This window comes from Callospermophilus lateralis, chromosome 1, assembly GCF_048772815.1.
Source record: "Callospermophilus lateralis isolate mCalLat2 chromosome 1, mCalLat2.hap1, whole genome shotgun sequence".
Lineage (NCBI taxonomy): Eukaryota > Metazoa > Chordata > Mammalia > Rodentia > Sciuridae > Callospermophilus > Callospermophilus lateralis.
Window position 1 is genome coordinate 196,031,592 of NC_135305.1, and position 26,727 is coordinate 196,058,318.

The 26,727-nt window shown below is 46.0% G+C and overlaps 1 protein-coding gene across 1 annotated transcript in view; it reads left to right on the plus strand.

Annotated features, from left to right (window-relative positions):
• Cmtm7 (CKLF like MARVEL transmembrane domain containing 7) overlaps positions 1–15,172 on the plus strand; it is a 54,801-nt gene extending 39,629 nt beyond the window's left edge. The window contains exons 2-5 of the mRNA XM_076868791.1: positions 4,940–5,113; positions 8,958–9,056; positions 12,432–12,513; positions 14,425–15,172. Coding sequence (XP_076724906.1) covers positions 4,940–5,113; positions 8,958–9,056; positions 12,432–12,513; positions 14,425–14,438 — 369 coding nt within the window. The 3' untranslated portion in view covers positions 14,439–15,172. The remainder of the gene's footprint in view (positions 1–4,939; positions 5,114–8,957; positions 9,057–12,431; positions 12,514–14,424) is intronic.
• Positions 15,173–26,727: the final 11,555 nt, after the last annotated feature.

Sequence of the window (26,727 nt, forward strand, 5' to 3'; positions counted from 1 at the left end):
ATTAAGTTATGCATGGGGGAGCGGTGGGGCAGGACTAACCCTTGAGAGTTTGGGGTGAGGCTCCCAGCTACGCGTCTGTTCATGAGAGTGAACTAAAACTATTCTATGATGCTGATATAGTGGAGGTCTTAACAGGGAGGCAGCAGTTAGTTTCCTTAGAACCAGGGCAAAATTCAACCAAAGTCAGGAAGGTATCAAATTCCTCTTGTGCCTGCCCACTGCCAAGGCAAGTCATTTGTGAGCCTATCTGCATTAGAATGCAGTTTCCAGTCCCCAAATCATCATCTGCATTCTGACTTTGGGAACAAACCTGGCTTTCTCATCTTCTGGGCTTTTCTAGAAAAGCCTCTCAGAGTCAAGTCTGAGAGTTTCTGATGCTGGCTTTCATCTGTTCCACCCCCCTCCCCTTACACCTGCTTGACTGTCTCACTAAAACATCATCCTAAGGTCAGGCCAGGGAGGGTGGAGTTGGGTGACCTGCTGGCATCCAGCCTGTGGCTCCCCAAATAAAGACATCTGGTGCCATCTTCAGCCAGACACAGGTAGGTGCAGTGAGCAGGCCTGGCCAGGATGGGAGGGCTGCAGTCAATGCCGTCAGTGTGGCACAGGAGCCCCCGAGACCAACACACATCTCCTCTGCCCAGCTCAGAATAGGGCATCTGAAAATTGCTTCCTGAACTCTCCAGAAATGTCTTATCATAGACCTCAAAATGTCATTTCTTCCTGGAGAGAGATACCCAGGCTGACGGCCTGAGCAAGAGCATGACATCTCTCAGGTAAAGTCAATTTCCTCCTTTTCTTGTGAATTGGAAGCCCATGGTGCCATCACAAAATCATCTCTTCCTTGAGTAAGAATTCATATCAGATGGAGTCGGAAACGACATAGGTCCAGGGGAATGGATGCATCTAATCTGAGGTGACTCCATTGACTCCACACAATGTCACAGCCAGCCTGGAGGAACCCTGGCTTTGATTTTTTTTTTTTTTTTTTGACTGGGGATTGAACCACTAAGCTAAATCCCCAGCCCTTTTTAATTATTTTTTTTTTTTTTTTATTTTGAGACAGGGCCTCACTCAGTTGCTAAGGGCTTCGCTATACTGATGATGATGCTGGCCTTAAACTTGATCCTCCTGCCTCCGTCCGAGTTGCTGGGATTACAGGAGTAATCAAAGTAAATCACTGGTACCTTGCTTTGATTTGAGGGCTCTTGCACATTAACCCCCTGGACATCTATGTTCGATATTTTACTTTCAACTCTCATGACAGTTCGGTATACAAGAACAAATCTTTATGAGGGGAGCTAGGCAGCTCGTTAAGAAACTAGTTAGTCCTGTGGCAGCATCACGTGAAGCTGCTCCATCAGAAGCACATCTGTCTTCCAGAGCACCTGCCTTTGCACCAGTCCTGTGCAGAACTCCTGCCTCAGCCACCTCCCACTTCAGTGTGTTTGTTGATTCCCTTTTCTATCTGGAAACAGGAGGTCCTGAGAGAACTGAGAAGGAGGGGGAAATTTAACGGCCTTTTCTCCACTACTGTCTTTTCTTTCTTTCATCTTTCTGATTGGATCCTGACTGTTGATCTAAATGATTCAGGGTTCCGTGCATTTGCAGAAGTTACTGGCCTTCGAATTTCTAAAAAGTTTGATGTCAATCAAATCATTTTGGGGTTTGTTTGTTTTTGCTTTAGTGCACTGGCTAAGCCACTGGCTGCTTAAAGCTGGGATAAATAAATCCTTGGGCCAGGCATAATGGGCACACCTCAGTAATTCCATTGACTCAGGAGGATGAGGCAGAAGGATCACAAGTTTGAGGCCAGCCTGGACAATTTAGTGAGACCCTTTTATCAAATTTTTAAAATTGTTTAAAAAGGGCTGGGGATATAGCTAAGTGGTAGAGTGTACCTGGGTTCAATTCCCAGTACTGTAAAATAAATAATAAATATTATTAAATATGTAATAAATAAATAAATAAATCCTTGGCCAAAAGGAAGCTTTTAGGAGTATGCATAAGCACACATCATGTGCAAAGCCAGTGAGATTTTCTTAAAGTGGGTTTTCCCAGAGAAGGGTGCATGGTAGGCGGCCTTTGACCAAGTGGACGGAATTCAGGAAGTCTCCCTTTACAACCACATTTCCCAGAGAGATTTGAGATGGTTTGTTACAGAGAAGTCAGTACTTCCTGCTGCACAAAATGCTCAAGTGGCTTATACAAAAGGACGTAGTGTTTGCATGTGGCCTGCACACATCCTCCCAATACACAGTGCTAGGGATGGAATCCATGCTAGGCAAGTGCTCTCCCACTGAGCTACACCTCCAGCCCCTTCCCATATACTTTATTTTTTTTAAATTTTTTCCCATATACTTTAAATCATCTCTAGATGACTCATCATACCTAACACAATGTAAATGCTATGTAAATAGTCGCTACACTGTATTACTTAGTGAATAATGTCAAGAAAGACTGTACATATTTGGTACAGATACATTTTTTTTCCAAGTATTTCAATCCATTATTGGTTGAATCCACAAATGCAGATCCAGCAGACAGGATGGCCAACTGAATATATCACTTCTAGTTCTTAAGCATCTGGAATTTCCTTTTGTAGAAGGCATGACCTCAGGAACACAATAGGTTTCTAACTGAATCCAATTAGTCAACTGCACCAACATTATTTATTGGACAACCCAACCTTTCCCCTACTGATGTGAACACCAACTTGTATCAATCTGCTGTCTTCAAAGCAATCATCAACTTTAAAGCACCTTAAAGGCCTAAGACATAAAACCCCTCAATAATTTCTCACACTCTTGAATCAAAATCTATTAAGGAGGCCAAAGGTGCTGCCAGTCCTGATCCTGGGAGCTTAGAGGAGTAAGACCTTCCCAGGCCTCTTTTGTCTTTTGGGAAACTTCCGCATCCCTGTATCACCATGAAAAAAAGTGCTGACTCTGTTACCCCCATGAAGAGCTGGAAAAAAAAAAAAAATCTTTGCATGAAATTAGTTACAAAAATTGCCTCTCCGTCTAGGCATCTTACTGCCTAATCCCAGATTATCTGCATTTTAAAGCAGGCTTGGAATAAAAATCACCCAGCGCATGAGAATCTCAGTGTAGGTCTGGGGAGGCCCATAGACATCCCCAAATAAGGGAGGCCTGGAACTGGCACTGATGAGGCAGCAAAGCCCTGGCAATCCTGCACACCCGAATCTGGCAGAGGCTCCCTTCGAAGTCTTGAAACAGTCTCCAGGTGTGGATCATTCTATTACCATGGCTGGGTGGCTGCAGAGGAACTGAGAAAATGAAAATACTCACGTTGCTCATTAGCAAACTGAAATATGCAAATGTTGAGGGTGCCTTCATGTCAGGGCCACACTCTTCTTTTTTTCATCTGTTAAGCAGAGCATTCCTCAGCCCCACTCCAAGCTTCAAGCCAAGAGTCCTTTTTGTACTTATTACCGAGGATCTTGATGGAGTGCTATGAATGAGGACTTTAGAAAATAAAAGTGATTGCAGCGCTGACCACTTGAACTGGAGTTAGATCCATTCTCGTGGCCTAATTCTCATTGCAGACTAACATTTTCTACACGAGGGTTTTTCAACAGCAGTTCAATAGTTAAGGGGCCACATTTGGGGCCAGACCACTGTGGATTATAGGGGCCGTCCTACCCATGGTGATGTTTTTTAGCAGAACCTCTGGCATCTTTAAATCATGCCCTTTAAATACCAACAGCAACCTCCTGCACACCTGCTACAGCAACCAAAAATGTGTCCAGACATTGCCAGATGTCTCAGAGGACACAGATCACACACACGGGCCCACCAACATACATGTATACACAGCCTTTGAGAATCACCACCTTTATAGGAAAGAGGTAGTATAAAATAATCTGTACTAAATTGATTGTGCTCTTAAGATAGAACCTGACAGTTTATGTACACTTAATATCTGTGGTTTGGTTTGTTATCCCTGTGTAGAGTGGACAAGGTTTTAATTTCTTTGGTCTTCACAAAAACTCAGAATCTCCTCTTCCCTCATCCAGTCTACTCTCCTAACATGTTCAGATGTTGCTGGTAACAACGTTTACCTGACCTGTTAATTCAGTAACAGGTCATTAATAATTCTGCACAATAACTTATTCATTTATGCAGCACTATTACTTAGGACTGAGCCAGCACTGCCTCCTAAACAGGATTCCCGTATGTTTGATGCTACACCTCTTTTGTGATGTGGGTAGGGAGAACAGCATCCAACATGGAGGAACATGGTCCCTAGAGTCAGACCTGGAGGGATTCAAATCCAGCTCCACTGCTTACAAGCTGGGTAGACCTGGACTGGTTACTGAGTTTGCATGCCTCCATTCCCCCCATATGAAAATAGGAATGATTTTGTCAATCTGGCAGATTCTACAAAGCCTCAATGTGATCACATTTGTCACACATCAGTAAATGGTCCCTTAGTGCCTGCCGACCGGTACGTCATAATGTGTGAGTCACCATTTTTGTAAGTTTGAAACAATCAAATGTGGGTAGCTTGGTACAGCTCAACCCAACATGTAACCCTAGGTCTAACATCACTCTAGCCTTTGCTTTATGAGAAGGTCCAGCAAATGAATGAAACAATTCTGCTTTGTTATTTTCCTATATTCCTCTTTCTGAGAAGAAGGCATCCTGCCAGCACAATATAACAAACTTCAGAGAGCCAAAGTCTGTCGCAGCAGCCGTCCTTGCTCACAACCAGCATGTGTTTTTAAAAGATTGTACTACATGAAAGGGCACTTTTCTGACCTTCCCGCCAATTTGTGTGGAAATAACCTGAATTGGAACAGCCTTTCAATTCTGGCTGTCAGGGGAGCCTGGGGTGGCTGTTCTGCTGTTTGTTCCCCAGGTGCCCGTCTTAGGCAGGCATTTCTCTGATGTCACTTGCTGTGTTTGTGTCTCAGGTCACTCTGCTGATCGCCTTCATCTGTGTGCGGAGCTCCGTGTGGATCGACTACAGTGCCTTCAGCTACTTTGAAGTCGTCACCATTTGTGACTTGATCATGATCCTGGTCTTTTACCTGGTCCACCTCTTCCGCTTCTACCGTGTGCTCACCTGCATCAGCTGGCCCCTGTCGGTAAGAGCTAGCACTGTCCTCAGCATGTACCAGACAAGGTATCAGCCAGGGCGTTGGGACCCAAGAGAGTCCCTTGCATCTCCTAGTCCACCTCTTGAATCATCCTTTGCTGCTTCAGCCCTGATTTTCCAACCATTTGGTGGACATCTCTGATGTCCTAAAAGTGGTTTCTAGAACTCACTTTCCAGCTACAAGAAGTCTGTAGCTCTTGGGTATATTTCCAGAGTTGTGCAACCCATCACCACGGTCAATTTTAGAACATTTTATCTCAAAAAGAAATTCCTTCCCTTTTAGCTACCACCTCCTTACCTCTCAGTTCCTCCAGCCCTAATCTTTCTGTCTGTACAATTTTCCTATTCTGGATGTTTCTCTTGCATGGAATAATGTATGTGACTGGCTGCTTTCACTTGGCAGAATGTTTTCCAGGTCCATCCACACTGTAGTATTATCAGGACTTCATTCCTCTTTATAACCAACTCTTTTTCCACCATATAGATATACCATCTTGTTTTTCATTCATCATTGGTGGACATTGGGTCAGATTCACCATTTGGTTATTAGGTCATGCTGCTAATAGTCGGGCAGTTTGGCAAACTGCCATACTCCGCCAAAGGGGCTGTAGTGCTGGATGTTCCTGTTAGCAGTGTGTGAGTGTGGCAATTTCTCCTTGCTGATGCCAACTTTTGTGATTTTCTGCTTCTAGCCATTTTAATGGGTGTGAAGTGGTACCTCATGTAGTCTTTTTTTTTCGCCCCCTGTGGTTCTGGGGATTGAACTCAGGGCCTTATGCATGCAAGGCAAACACTCTACCAACTGAGCTATATCCCCAGCCCTCATGTAGTCTTGATTTGCATTTCTCTGATGACTAACAAAGTCGGCAATCTTTTCATGCTTGTTGATTGTTTGTATTTTTTAAAATAAATGTCTGTTCAGATCTTTTTCTAATTATTTATCTTTTTATTATTGAGTTGAATTTTTTCTATTTCTAGAGAAAAGTCCCTTATTATACATATATGATTTGCAAATATTTCCTCCCATCCTGTTGCTTGTTTTTTTAACTCACTGGTTGGTGTCCTTTAAAGAACAAGTTTTTAAATTTGGTTAGTCTAATTTGTCTTTTTTTTTTTCTCATGTTTTGGTACCATATTATAGAAACTGTTACTAAATCCAAGATCATGAAGATTTGCCTCTATGTTTTCTTCTAAGTTTTTATAGTTTTAGTTTTTACATTTGAGTGGGTTTTTTTAGTTTGGTTTGGCTTGGTGTCTGTGTGAGTGTGTGTGTGTGGTACTTGAAATTGAAACCAGAACTCACATATACTAGGCAAGCGCTGTACTGCTGAGCCACATCCCCAGCCCTAGGTTAATTTTTGCATTTAGCAAGAGGTAAATGTTCAGCTTCATCATTTTGCCCATGGATATCCAGTTTCCCATTACTAAGTGGCAGAAAGATTGTTCTTTTCCCATTAAATGGCCTTGGCACCTTTGTTGAAAATCAGTTGACCATAAATACATGGATTTATTTCTGAACTCTCAGTTCTATTCTGTTGGTCTGTCTATCTTTATGTCATAATTACACCATCTTGATTATTGCAGCTTTGTAGTAAGTTGTGAAATTAGGAAATGTAGTGTTCCCAGTTTCTTCTTTTCCAGGATTATTTTGGATCATTGCAATTCCATATGAACTTTACAATCAGCTTTTCAATTTCTACAGAGAGATCAGCTGAGATTCTAACAGGGATTGCATTGAATCTGTACTTCAGTTTGGGGAGTACAACCATCTTAACAATACTAAATTTTAGGATCCAAGAATATGGATGATCTTTTCATTTATTTAGATCTTCCTTCATTTCTTTCAACACTGTTTTGTAGTTTTCAGAGTATTTTATTCTTTTTGATGCTATTTCAAACATACTTTTTTTTTCTTACTTTTATTTTTAGATTGTTCATTGCAAGTATACATCATTGTCTGTTGATTTGTAACCTGAATCTTACTAAACTCCTTTATTAGTTCTAATGGGTTTCTAGTGGATCCCTTAGGACTTTCTTTATACAAGATCATGCCCTCTACAAATAGAGATGGTTTCACTGCTTGCTGTCTAACTAGTTGCCTTTTACTCCATGGTCTTGCCTTCTTGTAAGAAATTAGTTGAACAAATTAGTTGACTGTCAGATAGAAGAGGCAAAAACAGACATCCGTTCTCTTTTCCCTGGTCTGAGGAGGGAAGCACTTCATCTTTCATCATTAAATGTAATGTTAGGTGTGAGTTTTTATAGATGCCCTTTATCAGATTGAGGAAGCTCCCTTTTAGTTATACTTTGTTAAGTGTTTTTATCATGAAAGGGTATCAGATCATGCTTTAAAAAAAAAAAAAAAATCCAGTCTGACAGCCTCTGCCTCTTGATTATCCACTCTGTTATTGTGAGAGAAAGTCCTTTGTGCTCACACATTATAAAGCCCCTTTCAAGTGATGACACCCTTTCGCTTCTTTTGAGAACAAGCTTATCCGGGCATCTGGATGCTGACAGTGAACAAGCAAAGCAGAGAAGAAATGCTAGAGGACAGGAACAAAGGAATGTTGAGAGAGGAATGTTGAAAGGGCAGGCTCAACCACACTTTTTTGGCTGAGTACTCTTTAGGTCCCTTGCGCTTAGGATTCTCTCCAGTCCGTTTTCTCGGTCCCTTGCCATCTTCCTCTTCCTCTGTGGGTGAGAACCCTGGAGGTGGGGAACTTCCAGTTGTTCATCTGCTCTTATCTCCACTAAGGAGAAACCCAGGTCTTTGATTTTATACAGTTTTGAGAGGATCTGCAGCTTGAAAGTGGATTGGGGAAAAAGGTTTTCCAAAATTTAATAACTGTCACCCTGATGGGCAGAATTCCATTGAGGAATAATTTCTAAATTTTCATCGACGAGATCTGAATGTGGAGGCACTCTGGATTTCGAGGAGTACTATAAATGGCCCCATGCTTAAGTTCTCCTCTGAGCTGGTGTTGGATGAGGAGGAGGAAGGAAGGGTGAGGTGTCATTCATCCTATGCTGATGAATGACAGAGGTCCAGCCCTTGCCAAGGCCTGCAAAGGTACTGATTTAAACAGAAATGGACCCTCCTGGGCTGAGGCAAGAAGGGAAGGTAGAGTCAGACCCGCTAGTAGACCCCCCTGGTAGAGCTCAGCCAGAGGGACACTGGAGAGACCAGCAGGACTTGGGAGAAAGCCAGCGGCCACCACACCCCCACAGACACTTCACAGAAGAGCTGCCGACCTCATGCTGGGCTTTGACTCAGAGTCTGAGGGATCCCCAGGAACAAGCACCCCTCCAGTCCACACCTGGAAGTGTCCAGTGTGGGAAGGTGCTGTGGTCAGCCACACAAAAGTCAGCACATTGTTAGCCCAGAACGTCTCCAAAGCAGAAGAGAAAGGCTCAAGTCTCTTTAAGGGGCTTTGCTTCTCAGAGCTGGAGTTTTGTTTAGACTCTGAAGCCTGGGAGTTGCAGGATTACTCATTTTGCTTTTTAATAGCCTGAGCCAGAGGTCAAGGTACTGTCTGCAAAAGGACCCCGGGAGTAGAGCCATCCTTAGTGCATACCTCTGCTTTCTGGAGAAGCTTCCTTCCTCTGTCCTATTCCCCTGCTGTCTGCCGGGCATCGTTGCTCTGGTACTTGGCCTCTTCCTGGCCAGCCTCCCTCTGGCTGCTGGCATGCTATGCTACTACTCCTGCCAGGGCAAGCGAATAGAGGGAGCATGGCTCTCTCTTCTTCTTGTCATCTCTTCTGAGGCCCAGCTGCTCCCCAGGAACCAGGAGTGGCGCACATCACCCACCTCTTTGCCTCTGTTTCGCCCCCAGGAACTTCTGCACTATGTCATCGGTACCCTGCTCCTCCTCATCGCCTCCATCGTGGCGGCCTCCAAGAGTTACAGCCAGAGCGGACTGGTAGCCGGAGCGGTGAGGATGCTCAACTAAGTCATAGCTTAGTTGCTCCTTTCTTCCTGACAGGGGCAGAGAAGGGGTTGGTTTCCTGGACCCAACTTCATAGACTCGATAACTGCCTCCAGCCAGCCAGCAGCTGTCTCCAAAGAGCCTGACACTTGGACTCACAGCACATGGTCCTTGACAGTGGACTGTCAGGGCTGTTAGCAAATTCTAATGGCCCCAGTAGTCCTGGCCTCTTTCTCACAGCCACTACTTAAATGGAGGGGCAGGGTTTTAATTCACAAGCCCATTCTGAACATTTGCTTTGGCTGCCTGTGCAGAGAAAGATTTGGTGGCCTTTTTTGGATCCAGGAGGATCCATCAGTGATATCTGCCTTGAGTCTTAACTTTGCCATTTTGTGTTTTTAACACTGTTCAGGCCAGGAAATAATACTCCTGTACCTTTTGGAGTAAAAAATTGATCCACCTGATACCCTTAAGTAGAAGTAGCTGGAAATGTAAAAAAAAAAAAAAAAAAAAAACAAAAAACTAAAGTGCAGTGGAAGATATATACATAGGGAAGTATGATTTTTTTTTAAAGATTCATAGATTTCTGTCATCTGACTTATGATTTCACTAACTTTATAGTTCAGTGGCTTATGGGCCAGTATAGATTTGCTTCCCTAGGGCTGGGGATATAGCTCAGTTGGTAGAGTGCTTGCTTTGCATGCCTATAGGCCCTGGGTTCAATTCCCAGCGCTACAAAAAAAAAAAAAAAAAAAAAAAATCACTAGATGTGCTTCCCTAACGAAAAGGTCATTTTTTCAGGGAGGGGAGGGGGTTACTGGGGATTGAATCCGGGATTGCTTAACTACTGAGCCACATCCCCAGCCCCTTTTTAAAATATTTTATTTAGGGCTGGGGATGTGGCTCAAGTGGTAGCACGCTCACCTGGCATGCGTGTGGCCCGGGTTCGATCCTCAGCACCACGTACAAACAAAGATATTGTGTCTGCTGAAAACTAAAATAAATATTAAAAATTCTCTCTCTCTCTCTCTCTCTCTCTTAAAAAAAATAGACTTTAAAAAAATATTTTATTTAGAGATAGGGTCTCACTAAGTTGTTTAGAGCCTCACTTAGTTGCTTAGAGCCTCACTTAGTTGCTGAAGCTGGCTTTGAACTTTTGATCCTCCTGCCTCAGCCTCCCTAACTGCTAGGATTACAGGCATGCGCCACCACCCTCAGCAAGAAGGCAAATATTTTAGGGGCTGGGGATGTGGGTCAAGTGGTAGTGCGCTCGCCTGGCATGCATGAGGCAATGGGTTCCATCCTTGGCACCACATCAAAATAAAATTAAGATATTGTGTCCACCGTTGTTTTTTTTTTAAAAAGAAGGCAAATTTTTTAAATGAGTTCTAAGATAAGTTCTGTGTGTGAGTTTCACTTATACACATCACCAGGTTCTCTGGAGTCTGGCCCAGGGCTGGGTTTGTTCCTGAATTACTCTAGAGAGGGAGGGTCTCTTCTGAAGGACAGCACAGGGACCCAACATCACTGCATACGGTGGCCAAGATCCTAAACACCTATGCCCCCTAATACACCTCCACAGGCCCCTTTCTGTGCTGTCTCTGAGGAGAGGAGTAGCATCCATTGCAGGTCAGGATTTGCCCGACAAGCACAGGCTGGTGGGAGAGGCACTCTGTGCTCCAGGGTGCACCCAGGGACAGTCCCACTGGGCTTTATAAGCAGATCACAAAGAACCACATTAGCTCAGGAGTCCCAAGAGCTAATACTTATCATACACTGGCTTTGTACCTAAGGCCAAACCTGGACCATGGAGAAACCAGAAAAAAATGTAAAAAATATGGTCTCTGCTTAGGAGAAAATGGTCATCAAGCTTCAGAGCTGGGGACAGGGCCCGCCCGTGAAACAATTAGCAAACAAGGCATTGTCATCTAGAATAGCATTCTGTAGTGATATAATAATAAACTGTTCAATTATGCAGTGCAGACAGTTGGGGACCGGGATGCTATATAATGTGCTAATTGTGCAGAACAGACAATGAGAGGCCAGGACAGGCTCTAATAAGCTAATTATGTGGTGCAGACAATTGGTACAAAGAGAGCCAAGGAAAAGGCACTGGGGGTGAAAGTGGGAGTGGGCTGGTGGGGGCAGCTGTTTATGTCAACCAGCAGCTGTCCAGAAAAGAAAAGCAAACCTTGTTGAAAAGCCTACTTTTCATCTGGCTGCTCGTGGACAGTACCTGTGGGACATCAGCTGGTGACCTCAGCAGTGAACTAGTGGTAGCATAGCATCCCCGAGGACGCCATATGAATCTGAGAACACCCAGACCACCATCTGGCAGAGCGTGGGTTCTAGAGTCAGACCTCAAGTCTCAGACCCTGTCCCTGACTCTAGCTGCTCTGCAACACTTTAGGCAAACCCTTGACTCCCCCGTTCTTCCATTTGTTTAGCTGTGAAATTATGAGAGATGTGATACCACCCTCCACCTCGCAGAATTGTGAGGTGCAAGGAATCTGCTCAGCTTAAGAGCTTAAATCCAAGCAGCTGCATAGTTAGTGCTCAGTGGATTTCAGCTGCCACAGCTGCCAAGGTTGGTCACAAGCCAGGAACATGACTGCAGACCTCGTGGTGTCCAAGACACCAGGGCGGGGTCTGAACCCTCTAGACCATTCCATGAGCCCTTTTCAAGGTCCTCTTCCTGTCCGGGCACCCTGTTCCTCCCCTGCAAATGAGGAGCTTGGGCCTAGGTCAGCCCTGCTCACACCTGAGCACTGGCTGGGCCCTGAAAAGAACAGAGCACTGCCGTAAGCCATTTTAATCTAATGTTATCTAAATATGTGCACACATGAAACCAGGTACACAGGCCTCAGCTTCTGGCTCTCACACAGCGATAAAGCCACAACAGAGCAGAAAGCTAGTATGAATGAAAGGCAAACGATGCCAGCACATCAATCAAATCCATTTGAATATTAAAAATTGTAAAACCCAAATTAAATTTAAATAATTTAATTATTAATAATAAATTTAAATAATTAAATTTCCACTTTTTTCTTCTTTATTAGTCCAGGGTAATCAAAGTCCAGTGATTGACCCCCCAACTTGGTTTTTCCTATGAATGCCAGCCTGGGAACTGGAGTTGCTTAGGGCCAAGGGTGGAGACCCAGAGACCTAGCTGTCAGGCCTGACCTGGGCTGAACCTAGGTGGACTAAAGCCAGGGACTGGCCCCTCCAGGCTTCATCTCTGTATCTGAAGTGGTCAGGTCAGATGATAACCCAAGCTTCCTTTCAGTGGTGGACAGTTCGGGGAACAAGCAGGAAGATAAGAAACAGGATTGCCCAAGGGATGGGCCTGTGGCCTGTGAACTTCCTCTCTCTCCTTTGCAGATCTTTGGATTCGTGGCTACCTTTCTGTGCTTGGCAAGCGTGTGGCTGTCCTACAAGATCTCGTGTGTAACCCAGTCAACAGGTGAGCTCCCATTATCTGAATGCAGAGGTCTCCGAAAGACCCCCCCGCTCAGGAACAGGACAGCTTGTCTTTGGCTTTGGTGGTCGGGAATGCCCCTGTGCTAAGGAGGCCATGCATGACCCCTGTTAGCTCAGAAGTGGTATCAGAGCCCAGGACCTGGCAGAAAAAAAGGGGGAACCCAAGAGACCCTGCTGTCATTCCCATCTCCATACACCCAGGGGTGCCCTGACATTTCAGCTTCTGATGGCAAATATTTTCTTAAAAATAAGTTTCCTAATGGCAGAAATAAAGCACTTGCCTTGCAAGTGGGAGGCACTGGATCCGATCCTAGCACTACATAAAAACAAATAAAGACATTGAGTCCATGCGCAACTAAAATATATATGTATTAAAAAAAAAAAAAAGAAAGTACAAATGAAAGTGTTTTTGTTTTTGTTTTGGTACTCTTGTTTGAACCCACGGGTGCTATACCACCAAGCTATATCCCCAGCTCTTTTTATTTTTTATTTTGAGACAGGGTCTTGCTAAGCTGCCTTAACCTCTCAAGGGGCTGGGATTACAGTTGTGCAACACCACACAATTTTTTAATAAAAATTATCTGTTGGGCTGGGATTATAGCTCAGGGGTAGAGTGGAAGGCACTGGGTTCAATCCTTAGCATCACATTGCATCCAGGGGCTCTCAACCATTGAGCTACATCCTGCCCTTTTTTATTTTTTTATTTTGAGACAGGGTCTCGCTGAGTTGCTTAGGGCCTCACTAAGTTGCTGAAACTGGCTTTGAACTTGCCATCCTCCTGCCTCAGCCTCCTGAGCCAGTTGGAATTACAGGCGTGCACCACCACACCCAGCCCTAATGTTTTTTATCTTTAGAATAAGTTCTTAGTAACAGATGACTTTATAGTCATCTGACCCAACTTTTGGTTAATACACTTCTTTCTTTGAGCCATCCCTTCCTTTCTTTATTCTTTTTCTTTCTTCTTCAAAAATCACATTAGAAGTATCAAAGCCTGCACCCTACAGAAAGGGGGCCATGGCACAGCTTAACCTGCTCCAGCCTTCACTGGCAGGAAGTTCACAGGACACCCAGTGAAAGGAGCCAGGCATGGAAGCCCACGCAGGCAAATCCAGAGATGCAGAGTAGGCCAGTCGGTGCCTGGGAATGCAGGGGAGGGACATTTGAGGGTGACTGCTCATGACTTGGGGTTTTTATCTGAGGTGATGGAGATGCTCTAAAACTGTAGAGGAGGTTGCACAATTCGGTGAATATTCTGAAAACCATTATTGAAATAGTTCACTTTAGATGGTTGAATTGTGTAGCATGTGAATTATATCCCAGGACAGCTGTTTGGAAAAAAATGAATGGGGAATTAAAAAAATAAAAAACACAGTGGCGAATGTGGTAAATAAAAAATAAATAAGAAAAGTGATGCCTTAAAACAATAAATCTATAAATATTTGTATAAATGCATAATTTAAAATCAGGGAGAGACAGCTATCGTGGTATGCACTTGTAGTCCCTGCTACTCAGGAGGCTGAGGCAGGAGGATTGTTTGAGGCTGGGAGCTCAAGACCAGCTTGCACAAAAAAAAAAAAAAAAAAAAAAAAAAAAAAGCTCATGGAAGAATTGCTGAAAGAAATTATTAATGGAGTCGAAGGGGGTTACTACCTCTAGGGAATAGGATTGAGGAGTGAGATGTAGGAATAAGAGCCCCTCCATACTATTTAATTTTTTTGTCTCTAAAATAATGTATTTAAAAAGAATAAAATAATTCCAGTGAAAGTTAGTGCTAGGTGGAGGAAAGAAATGTGCAGAGAAAAACTCGGGGAGTCAAGCTGTGGCTTCTGGTTGAAGCCCCTGAGTCAGTTCCGTCCCCCTCAAACTGACCTGACTTTGCCATTTCCTTCCCAAGATGCAGCTGTTTGACAAGGCTTCAGCCTCTGGGTGCCTCAAAAGGATCTGCAGGACGTGGGCCTGGCAGACAGGAGGACCAGTGACCCCAGGCACGGCTTCTGGACTGTTCCTATGCCAAAGTCGCAAGTAGGCTGATAGGCACCAGGAAGGCCCCCCTGGCCTCCAGCTTTCCCAAGACACCAGGTCTCAGCGCCTGGGCTGGCCAGAGCCTCTGTCTCCAGTCTTCCCTGGAGAACTTTCCTCCCCTTCTGGGAAAGGAAGCAGCTCCAAGGGCAGCCTGTCTCTCCTGCCTGCTTTTAGCAGCACCTCAGGTACTGAACACAACGGTGGGCTCCCAGGTCTGCTTCTCCTTCACATTCCTCGGGGGAGCGAAGATGCCTCGATCCTCATAAAAATAAAGCCACCTCCTAATTTATCTAGCCTGTCAATCTGATCTTGAAGACGCCCTCCTTCTTAAGGTGACATGCCTGCACAAACACTAGGTGGTCAGCCTGTTGTCTCCCTCCCTCCCCTCTCTCTGCCTTTGTTACGGTTGTGTGTGTGTGTGTGTGTGTGTGTGTGTGTGTGCGCGCGCTTGTGTGTTTTTAAATAAAATATTAGCCAAGTGCAGAAGACTTTCTTATTGAACTAGAAGAAGCCTGTAAAACTAGGCCTTTGCCTTTGAGTTTATGTCTGGCACATGCCCCTAAACCCAGTGCTGTGTATATACTCAAATTCTCATAAAAAAAGGAGAATCTTTTTTTCTATTTTCTACTGGGTTTTTTTTGGGGGGGAGGGTGGGGCGATGGCAATAAAGTTGGGTTTTAAGTAAGTATATGCAGTTCTAACTTTATATTTGCCTCCTTCTCTGTGATATGCACCTGCTCATTTTGGAAGGGGTTTTGGAGGAAGCTAAGGGTCCAGTTTACACTTGACACTTACCCTAAATTTGCCACTTCCCTGGGCTTGGGCTGCTTGATTGGCTAGAAAGAGGACCAGGGAGTTGTTGAATGCTGCTATGTGCAAGGAGAGAACATGTGTAGCCACCGTGAAGAGCGATGACAGTACTGCTGGGCAGGTTACTGCAGGAAGCCATCATGAATTACTTGAGGGTCTTCTCTCAGTGGTCACCAGGGAGGTTTAGGTTTGGCAGTGGGAACTATCCACAGCTCTCTCGGCAATAGATTGCACATGACCTTTATCTCTGCTCTGCTAGGAAGATACCTCATAGTAGCTCCCTGTTGGGAACTGGACAGCCCAACCGTAACCTTTTTTGGTGAAGAACATTCTATGGAAGACCTTTGATGTTTCCCGATATAAATAAAGCAGGTGTGGGCTCCATTTTGCCAGAGTCTAGAAGCTCCATCCCTCTGATCGGCTTGCCCGTCCTGCCCTGGCTTTTGAAACTACTTCCTGTGTTCTGTGGGGTTTTTTTTTTCCCCAATCTTTTATTCTCAACCAGCCCATTCCACTGAGGGGAACCCCATTTCTACCGCCCACACAGGACACAGGAGAGAGATTATGATAGCACCTACTTTTTAGAAATGAGGAAAGTGGCGCTCCTCTTCCATGGACAGGGCAAGTCAGCAGGGAGCTAGGCTCAGACTCCAGCTCTGCCTGGCCCCTGGCCCCCCTCCTGTCCTGTGCAAAGTGTTGATGAAGCAGAGGCAGCCCCTGGGGCTGCTCTTATCGGTGCTGGTCAGCTGGGGACGCTGAGATCTGTCTGGGATTTTTCAAGGGAAACAGCTCCCACTAGGCCCAGTGCTGCTCATGAGAGGGCATCCCATGGCTCAGGTGGACTGGAACAGGGTCATAGCTCACAGCCCTGGGTTGGTCAGCTCCTTGAGAGCAAGAGGATGGAGGTGCCTTGGCCCAAGAGGGCACTGTCCAGGTGGGGCAGGGGGCCTGGAAGCTCCTGCCTGTGTTGTGACAATGCAGGCCTCCCGGAGAAATAAGGACCCAGGTTTGACCATGTGGGAGACTGAGGGGAGGTGAGGGATGGTCAGAATGGGAAACAGCAAGAGCCAGAGTCTGCTCAGACACACAGAGAAGCTCAGAGCTGGGTGAGATCTCCAGAGACCAGGAGAGCAGTGAGTGCATTTGGTCCTGACTTGGCTGAGAAGAAACTGCCCCAAGTGTTGGTGGGAGGGGCAGGAGCGGTGGGTTTTAGGTCATGGGGCCTTTGTGGAAACTCAGGCTTCCATGGCCCCCCAGTAAACTATCTGATAAACTCTTTGAAAGGTGGCCACACCACAATCACCAAGGAATAAATGTCTAAGCAAACAGTAAAGGGAAAGAAAAACAGATAGGAGTCACAAGATCTGTTTGTGTCCCCTCTGCCATTCACTACTCCCGTGACAGTGAATAGACAGTCTCTCTGAGCCTTAGTTCCATGTTGGTGTAATGGAGAGAATAAGCCCATGCCACCTGCCTTGTGACCCTCTGGGAATTCAGCAACATAGCAGTGTGCTCATATGACAGTGATCTTTCTAATGCTGATCCCCAAAGAGGCACCAGAGTGGCAGGAAACTGAGGAGGTTAATATTACAGAAATGACTGACTGGAGGGGTGCCGGGAGGAGAGAGGAAAACATCTTGACTTTTAGTTTCCTGGACCTTAAACTTCTAAAGTCAGGGCGAGGGGCCAAGAGCAGTTTCAGCAGGACTCTGGGATACATGGTGGACAAAGGGAAGCAATGAAACCCTTGCAGGAGTCAAAGAAAGTTAACACATACTCAGCACATGGAGATACTGGCAGTGGGGATGGGGGTGAAAAAAGCTGGTAGTGATGGAGGTAGGCTCTGGGCATGTCCTGTGATCATCTCCTACCAAAAGCCCACTGACTCCCTCCTAGCCTAGTGAAGGAACGTTGGCTTTCACTTAGCACAGATAGCAGGGATTTTCAGACATTCTACTCTCTGGTTCTTTGAGCCCTGGTGGCTCCCCAGCCACTCAGGAATATTCTAGCAGCAGAGCCAGTACCTTAGAGTTCTTGACATCTTGGCAATCTCCGTATGTATCTGGCTCTTAGTTGGCAGTTGAGGATGCTGTTGACAGTAGGGAGAAACAAACCCAGCAGTGACTCACTGTCCCTGGACCACACCCCAGGATGTCTAAGCCAACAGGGCAGTGACATTCAGCTGTCCCATGGAGATGCAGCCCCTGGACCCAAATGTTGACTCATCACTGTGCCCCATGACTTGAAAGTGCCGACATGCCTCCCTCCGAGAAATGGAGATCTAATGGTTCTGCACTGGGAGCCAGATATCTTCTCAGCCTTGTCCACAAAGCGGTCTATCTGCTGATATTAGAGCAGATTAGAAATGCAGGCCACAGGCTCCAGGTCCCACAGAGGCCCACCAAAGCAGGATCATCATCTGCATTGTAGCTGGGTCCCTGCTGCTATGCCCTGCTTTAACCTTTTTGAAGCACTGTTGGAACCAGCTGCCCTGGGCTGGGGCAGATCTGGTGGAGGGAGAGATGAAGCGGTATCAGTTGGCAGATGTCTAAAGCAAAATCTACTTCTGTTTGCTGGATCCAAGGCTATGTTAGGAAAAAGACTTCTTTTAAGGGTGACTCTACTGCCTCTTGCCTTGGCATTTCTGAACCCCAGTGTTCCTTGTAAGGATGCAAAGACAGGGTGAAGCTTGTGAGGAGCAGCATTGTCCGTGATGCTGGGAGCCTGCTGTGCAGGCTGAGCAAGGAGCCCTGTCCCAGGGCAAATCGAACAACTGCACCCAGCCCCAGGAGACAGGTGAGACTCTAACCAGCTCCACCCACCTCACGTGAGAGGCCACATGTCACAGAGCTTTGTGAACCAGAGAGAGTGAGCTCATGGGCAAGAGGGCAGCTGTACTCCAGCGGCCAAGGAGCTGCTTGATGCAACCTGGGGCCACTGAGTTTGTGTACCCCACCGAAGGTTTGAAGAGTAAAGGAAGCAGAAGATGAACGACATTAATGTGGAAGCCAGTGCTGTTCACACAAGACATAAAGCCATACTCAAAAGCCACACAGGGAGCCAGGCATGGCAGAGCACCGGCTCAGGAGGCTGAGGCAGGAGGATCATGGGTTAGAAGCCAGCCTCAGCAACTTATCGAGGCAGTAAACAACCTAGTGGGACCCTATCTCAAAATAAAAATTAAAAAGGGCTGGTATGAGGCTCAGTGGTTAAGCGCCCCTGGGTTCAATCCCTGGTACTGGAAAAAACAAAAAAAAAACAAAAAAACAACAACAACCATACAGTCAGTCTTCAAAAGGAAACTGCTGTGCTCTATTATGGTAACTGAAATAAGCCAGACAAACAAAAAGAAAGGGTGGTGACCAGGAGCTATGGGAAGTAGAAACAGGGAGTTAGTGTCTTCTGGGTACCATTTCAATTGGGGAAGATCTAGGAGTCCCCAAGATGGGTGATGGCAATGTCTGCACAACAGCGTGAATGTATTCAGGACACTGAACTGTATACCCCAAAGTGGTTAAGATGGCAAATTTATGTCACATGTGTTTAACTGTGTCTTTCTTTCTTTCTTTTTTTTTTTTTCCAGTTTTGGGGATTAAACCCAGAAGCATTCTAACACTGAGCCACATTGCCAACCCTATTTATTTATTTAGGGTACTGGGGATTAAACCCAGGGGCACTTTATCACTGAGCTATATCTGCAGTCCTTTTTGTTTTTTTATTTTAAGACAAGGTCTTGCTAAATTGCCAAGGCTATCCTCAAACTTGTGACCTGCCTGCCTCAGCATCCCAAGCTGATGGGATTACAGGTGTGCTCCACTGCACCCAGCCCATGGTTTCTTTAAAAAAGCGATATGGGACCTTCTTGGTGCATTTGTCGTCTGTAAACCAGTGCCCTGTGGAACACAAACCCTATACCCAGCTCCCAGGCAGATCCTTGGGAGGATGTGAGAGGGAGGGTTGGGCCCATGGAAGAGGGGTAGGGGGTCTGAGGCCAGCCATCCCCAAAGACCGAGAGCCCTCCCTGGCCTATCACGGCGGCTTGAGGTCCCAAGAAAGGGTGTTGGCCCCTGTGGCAACAAGAGGCACTGAGACATGAGGCCACAACCTGTCTGCCCACATTCCTCACCACAAGCAGCCTCTTCTGGCCACAGAGCCTCCCTGAGCCTGGCCTGGTCCTTGGAAGAAAGGGATGGGAGGTGGAGGGCGGTGCCATTACTGGCAAGCCTCTGCCACAGCTATTTTCTCACCACCTGAAAGATGGACTGAAAGACTGCTGCCAAGGCCGGCGCTGGAACACGGGGGCTGTGATGCTCTCTATGGAGGGATGTGGCCCCTGTCTTAGAGGGTCTTGTGAGGGAACCACCTACCCTGATGCACTGCAGTGTGGCAGAAAGGCCCAAGAGGAGAGCTGACTGGAGGTGAGCCAGGGGCGAGCCCAGTTGGGGCTATCTCTTGGACCTGACCTGGAACTGTCCTACTTAGAGCCTCTGGGACACAAAGCAGGACTCGACCCAGATTGCACCAGCTGACTTCCTTCATGGGCCCTAACGTCCACAGACAGGCCCAAGGAGGAGGAGCAGAGAGACCCAGAACTCCCAGGCCTTTTTTCTAGCTTGAAAAGTAAACCTCTAGGCCATGGAAACATAGCAAGTCCTTGGGGCCCCTCGGTAACCACCACTTCCCCTCTTCTGAGGGTTTCTGAACTGATTCCTGTGAACTCTCAGAGCTGCTCCAAGGGCTCATAGAAATCGGACTGCGTGTGCGAAATATGTTAACGTCTTAAAGCACACACCATCCTGTCATCAACAGCAAACACTGGCTCTGGGAACCCCTTCCACGTAGGATGACTCCCCTCATGCAGGCTTCAGGGGACCCTGACCAAGAGTGTGAGGCCAACCCCTGAAAACCTGCTGCTTCCTCTCTGGGTGAGCCCAGAGTCCTCCAGGCCACACAGCCAACAGCATTGGAAGGAATCCAGAGATGGGCTACAGCTGTTCTACCTCTTACTCCACTGTGGGATTTTCACAATGATCTTACTGTTCTTATGGACACACTTTATAATAAGTAAACCTTATGAATTTTCTATAACACAGTTTCAGGAATGATTTATATTGAAAAGAGGATTATCCTGCTTAAAAACAATTTTTTTTTTTTAAAGTTTGGAAACCACTGTAATTGTAGGGAGATGCCAGGATACCACTTGATACCAGGTAGATGGAGATGTGCAGAACCCCAGAGGGGCATTCTTATGAAGACTACCAGAGAACAAGTGCCCCAGCCCTTGCAAGGAAATTGAGACAAAGTGGATTGGTAGAGTTTTATTGTCATTTTCTATATATGCAGGAAAAAACAAACAAAAAACTCCATATAAAGTTGTGCAAAGTAGGGAAAAAAAAATGCTGCTTGGCTCTGCTCTGAACAGAGATAACAGCCAGAATAATTGTCACACTGAATACTGATTTAACCACTCAGCTGGGCGTGGTGCACGTGGTGGGGTACATCTGGGGAGAGTTGCCAGGCTGACAGCTTGGTCTTGCCAGATGCCCTAGTGACCCAGAGAAATGGAAATATGGATTTTCAGGCTAAATATCTTCTGATTTGTAAATGTTGTAAAAGAAACGTTTTAAAGATACATTTCAGGCCAAACAAAACCTGGGGGGAGGAGGGACTAGAAGCAGCCAGCGGGTCATCAGTTTGAGCCCTGCCACAGTGGGGCATGAAACATTTGTCTTCAAAGTGCTGGCAGTTCTGGGGGAAGTTGGGGGAAGTGTGGCAGAAAAAAGTCAGGGCTGAGGCCCAGAGGCCCACAGAGGCCGGGCTGACTGCCAGCTGCTTCCTCCAGAAACCTGGGGGCAGCAAGGGGCACAGGCTCTCCCCGGGGAGCCCCGCCCTCGGGTCCCCTGCCAACAGCTGCACCTATTCACTGCGCGGCCACACCTCCCAGCTGGGCACAACTCTTCTGTTGCAAAAACAAAAACCCACCGCGCAGGTGGCAGCCCCAGACGGTGCCACGCGCCCACGCCTAGCGGCGCACGCCCTCTAGCGGCCATCTGGGGGCCCGCGTCCCGGATCTTGGTCTAGCAAAGGCCTCTGGAAAGCCAAATTCTTCGGATTCCAGGGTTCAGATTAGAAGCATCAATTTGTATGTTTTACACACAAATTGTGCAAACATTAATCGCAATCCTCGGGTCATGATATTTTTATGCTCTTTGATTATTGCTCAATGCATGACCTCCTTCTTTCTTCCGATTAGTTTGTTATAATGTAGTTAACACTGAAGCAAGAATCGTAACAATAATCTACAGTAAAACAATGATCTGCAGTTAACTGTAATTATATGCTTCCCCATCTCACCATCCTCACCCCCATTTCTCCCCTCCCTAATCCCCCATTCACAGCGTATCTGCTTTTGCTTTTTTCCTTCCTTTCTCCTCACCCCCATCCTGTCCTCCTCCTCCCGTTATTGGATATTGAACACAAGGGACGCTCTACCACTCAGCTACATCCCCAAACCTTTTTTTTTTTTTTTCTTTTCTTTTTACTCAAACTTACTGAGGTCAACCTAGAACCAGCCAACCTCCTGCCTCAGCCTGGAATTACAAGCGGCTTGCTCTTCTTAGAGTTTCATTGTAGTCATAACATCTGTTGCTTTAAATGTACCTATAATCAGAGCCGGGTATGGTGGAGCATGCTTGTAATCCCAGCTGCTCTGGAGGCCGAGGCAGGAGACTCCTGAGTTCAAAGACAGTCTCAGCAATTTAGTAAGGCCCTGAGCAACTCAGCGGGGATGTGTCTCAGAGGTTAAGCGCCCCTGGGTTCAATCCCCAGTACCAAAATAAAAAAAAAAAAAAGTACATATAATTAATTAGGATGGAGCTGTAGCTCAATGTAGAGCACTTGCAAGCCCTGGATTTGATTGCCAGCGCTGCAAAACAAAAACAATGCAATAATCGTGACAGTTTATATTTAAATGAGGGTACCACCCTGTATGTAATCTTCGGGGGCTTTCTTCACTTGTCATTATACACACTTTTTCTTCCTCCCCATCCTCTTGGTCTCAGCCACCACTGCAGTGCCAGCCCTGCAAGGGTGATGACCATTTCATGCTGATGTAACCTGAGAGCTATGCTTTGCTATCCCTTTCAGCTATCATCTGGGAGCTTCCTATGGACTGTCTAGGGAACTATACCCAGCAGCCTGCAGGTCGTACCCTGTGGGAGAATATTGGCCAATGAGACCCAGAAGTCTAGAGATATAGTTTTCCTCCTTCTGTCCTGGGACTGATGGATGGAGGCACATTTTACACAGCTTCTTGGAGGGCAGTCACTCAGAGGCAACCAACTCAGTAGCACATCCTCTCATCAGCTCTCCCCCTCTTCCCTGCTTTCACTCCTGACAAGGAAGGTTCAATTGGATGCATGGGTACAAGCTGAAAATAGTGGCTGCACTGTTAGTCTTACTCAGGGGTGGCCTTCAAAGACAGTAAGGAAGAGAAATACACAATCACGAAACCGAATGAATTTGAAAGCGTAGCACCTCTAAAAATAGGTTGATGCAGATTCTGGCTCCAGAAGTCTAGGCTTCTTTGAGAATGATAAGGAGGGTCCAGGAAGAGGCTGAACCTGTAAAAATTCCTTTGGGGTATACAGACTCAGAGGGAAGCTAAAGGCCTGCAAACCCCCACCCAGAGGGGCGGAAACAGCTGGGAGGAGATGGCCCAGGGCCTCGGGCCTTCCACAGGCCAGCTACGTGTATTTCACTTCCTGGCCTTTTCTCCTTTAAAAGTTCTGTTTCCATTCAGGGATTTGAGAGATGGAACTTTGCAAACAATGAAGTTTCTTCCATTTTCCTTTGAAGCTTGCTTTGAACAAAACCTGGTTTCCTACCAATTTGAATGTTTCTGGAGCTTGAGAGTCATCTCCCAGGCAGAATTTTGTGTCCCCTTGAAGCCAGAATTAGACAGGCAGTCCGTATAGATAGGTAAATCGAGTCAGGTCGGATCCAGGAGGCCAATTTTGAGTGTGTCCACAAGTTGGAGACTGTCCCCTGAGGGAATGAAATGTTAATTCCTTCAGAACCCTTCCTCCACCCTTACCAAGAACCTGCCCCTGCTCCAACCTGTGGCTAAGGTAACCTATGGCAGGACTTGCCCCTCCCTATAGGGAGCTATAAGATTGATAAAGTGCCCTGGGTTGCACCATCCTGCCCTTCCCCCTTTAGCCCACCTGTTTCTCACCTTTGGGCCATCCCACCAAGCATTCCTGGGCCTAGTCAAGTAAGCAGGAAGGCGAAAGATGAGGGGAAGAGAGCAGGAGAACAAAAGAAGCCTAGGACATATAAAAAGGGCAGAACACCTCGCTTCTTGGGATACCATGGTACTAGCTATGGCCTCCTGGGAGTAGTCTATGTTACCCTTTTCAAATAAACTCTGCTTTATATGCTTGCCTAGGCGTGCTTCAAACTTCAACATGTGGGGAAGCAGGACTTGTCATTGATAACTGGTGGTATCACCCTGACAACAGCATCCCCTCAGTATTCATGGAACAGTGGACAGTGGTACCTTCACCTTCTGAAAGCTTTTTTTTTTTTTTTTTTTTGGTGCTGAGGATTGAACCCAGGGCCTTGTGCATGAGAGGCAAGCACTCTACCAACTGAGCTATATCCCCAACCCTCTAAGACTATTGTTTAAAAGAACATAGTTTTTCTCTCTTCTCCCCTCTCCCCCTCCCTAACAAGATTAGGGAGACAGTGTTATCTTTCCTTCCCCTAGTTAACTGCCCTTGAACATGCCCACTATAGGAAGGAGGTGCCCTCTAAGGATCTAGGAAGTGAATATCTCCCAAGTTGGGATTCCCTAACCAGAGCACATATGGAATGTAACCCTTGAAGAGTTCCTTTAAAACCCCCCTGTCCCTCCTGATGGGGAGAGTCACAGGAGTCCCCTGTGTTTCTCCTTTGCTAGCAAAGCAATAAGACTTCTTTTTCCTTTTTCTCAAAACTGTTTCCTCATTGTTATGTTGGCATTAATTAGCATTAGGACAAGGACTGCGCTTTTGGTTACATCTATAAGGAACTGGTTCCACGACCCCCCTGTAATGTCCCCAAGCCCACAGATGCTCAAGTCCCTTATGTAAAATGCTGTGGTATTTACATGTAGCTAAAGCAGCTCTCCTGTATTCTTTAAATCATTTCTAGATTACTTATACTACCTAATACAATGTGTAAATATTACACAAATAGTTATCATGCTGTATTGTTCTAGGAAAAATAAGAATGAAAAATCCACACACCTTCTGTACAGACACAAGTGTTTTTTTTTGTTTTTTTTTTTTCCTCAAATAATTTCCCTTCACAATTGGCTGAACCCATGGATGCAGAAGCTGCAGATATGGAGGTAGATATGGAGGGCAGACTACACTCTAGGAGGAGGAGCTCTGAGTGGAGCTGATGTAAAACCTGGACAGGATTCCACAGCCCTACGGGAGCAAAGACCTGAATCTGAAATGACACAATGCAGACTAGGACAAATTACAGCAGAAGAATAAGAACTAGGTATGGGCTGGGTGTGGTAGCACAAGTCTGTAATCCCAGCAGCTCTGGAAGCTGAGACCAGAGGATTGTGGGTCCAAAGCCAGCCTCAGCAAAAGTGAGGGGCTAAGCAACTCTAAATAAAATACAAAATAGGGCTGGAGATGTGGCTCAGTGATTGAGTGCCCCTGAATTCAATCCCTAGTTTCCCTCCCCTCCCAAAAAAGGAACTAGGTATGGGACTGGATCCTGAATTCAGTCCCACACAGGAGGAAGTCCCAAACATTCCTAAACTCACGAGATGCAGGCTGTGGTTTTGTGAGGGTTTTGTCACCTGGGTTGTACTTGCTACTGTTTGACAAGAATCTGCTCACTGAACAGAATCTGCTCACATTCGACTTCGTGACCCTTATTGGTGGCTCTCTATATAGGGGTCAGAGGCATAGACAAGGCTAGTGTTTACCCATAAAGCTTGCCAAGCATAAAAATTTTAAAAATGCCTCTTCCTGGGGGAAAAACAAGTACTGGTGAGGCATTAAACTGACACAGATGCTCTGCAAAACTTCCTTTAAGTTGAACATCCTGTCTGGCCAATGGATTCTGGGAGCTCTACTGTCCATTGCAGAAGCATAAATAACATGGTGACCTTTGTTTTTATAACAGGGGTCCCTTCATCTTCTGAATATAAGCCTTCATTGCTCTAAGTTTTTTTTTTTTTTTTTTATGTTATTTTCTCTCTTCTCCCCTCTCACCCTCCCTAACAAGCTTATGGAGCCAGTGTTATCTTTTCTTTCCCTAGTTAATTGCCCTGGAACACACCCACTACAGGAAGCAGATGCCTGCTGAGAATCTAGGAAGTGAATTAACAAATTCACTTCCCAAATTAATAAGTGAATCCTAACACCAACCGGAAGGACAGATGGACAGACGCACTGCGACCCCCCCACCACCAGAGCACACCTGGAATGTAACCCTTGAACAGTTCCTTTAACGCCACTCCACCATCCCTACTCCCTCCTGCAGACCGTCCCCCTTGATGGGGAGAGTCACAGTCTTTGGGACAGGAGTCCCCTGTATTTCTCCTTTGCCAGCAAAGCAATAAACCTTCTATTTCTTTTTTCTCAAAACTGTGTCCTCATTATTAAATTGGCATTGGGGACAGGGGCCAAACTTTTAGCTACATTTTGATAGTGACTGACATCATAAAAGTGAATGAATGTTTCTGCAAAGGAATGAATGTGATCCAGCAGGTCATGTGTCCTGCTCCCTCACATGTTGAAGTATAACATTAGAGAAACACGCTGAGGCAAGCATATAAAGCAGGGTTTATTTAAAAAGGGCTAACATAGACTTCTCCTGGGAGGGAGAAGGGGGCCAAAGCTGGTATCCTGATATCCCAGGAAGTGAAGGTGTTCTGCCTTTTTATATGTCCTAGGCTTCCTTTGTTCTCTTGCTCTCTTCCCCCTTATCTCTCCTTCCTGCCCAGGAAATACTCAGTGGGATGGCCAAAAGGTGGGAAACAAGTAGGTTGGAGGCGCCCTGGGAGGAGTGATCCACGCAGGAAGGGGTAGGAAGGGACGTGACTAACAACTTCCTGTAGGGAGGGACAATCCCTGGGACAGGTTACCAATCTTAGCAACAGATTGGAGCAGGGACAGGTTATCTTGATAAGGGTGGAGGAAAGGCTCAGAAGGAATTAACATTTCAATTCTTCCATTCTGTGGATCTGATCCTTGTCTATCTGCCTGTCTGGCTTCAATTCTACAAAACATATGATGGCTACACCATCACATCTGGTACCGGGTTTACAGTCTAAGATATTGCTGTAATATCTTTG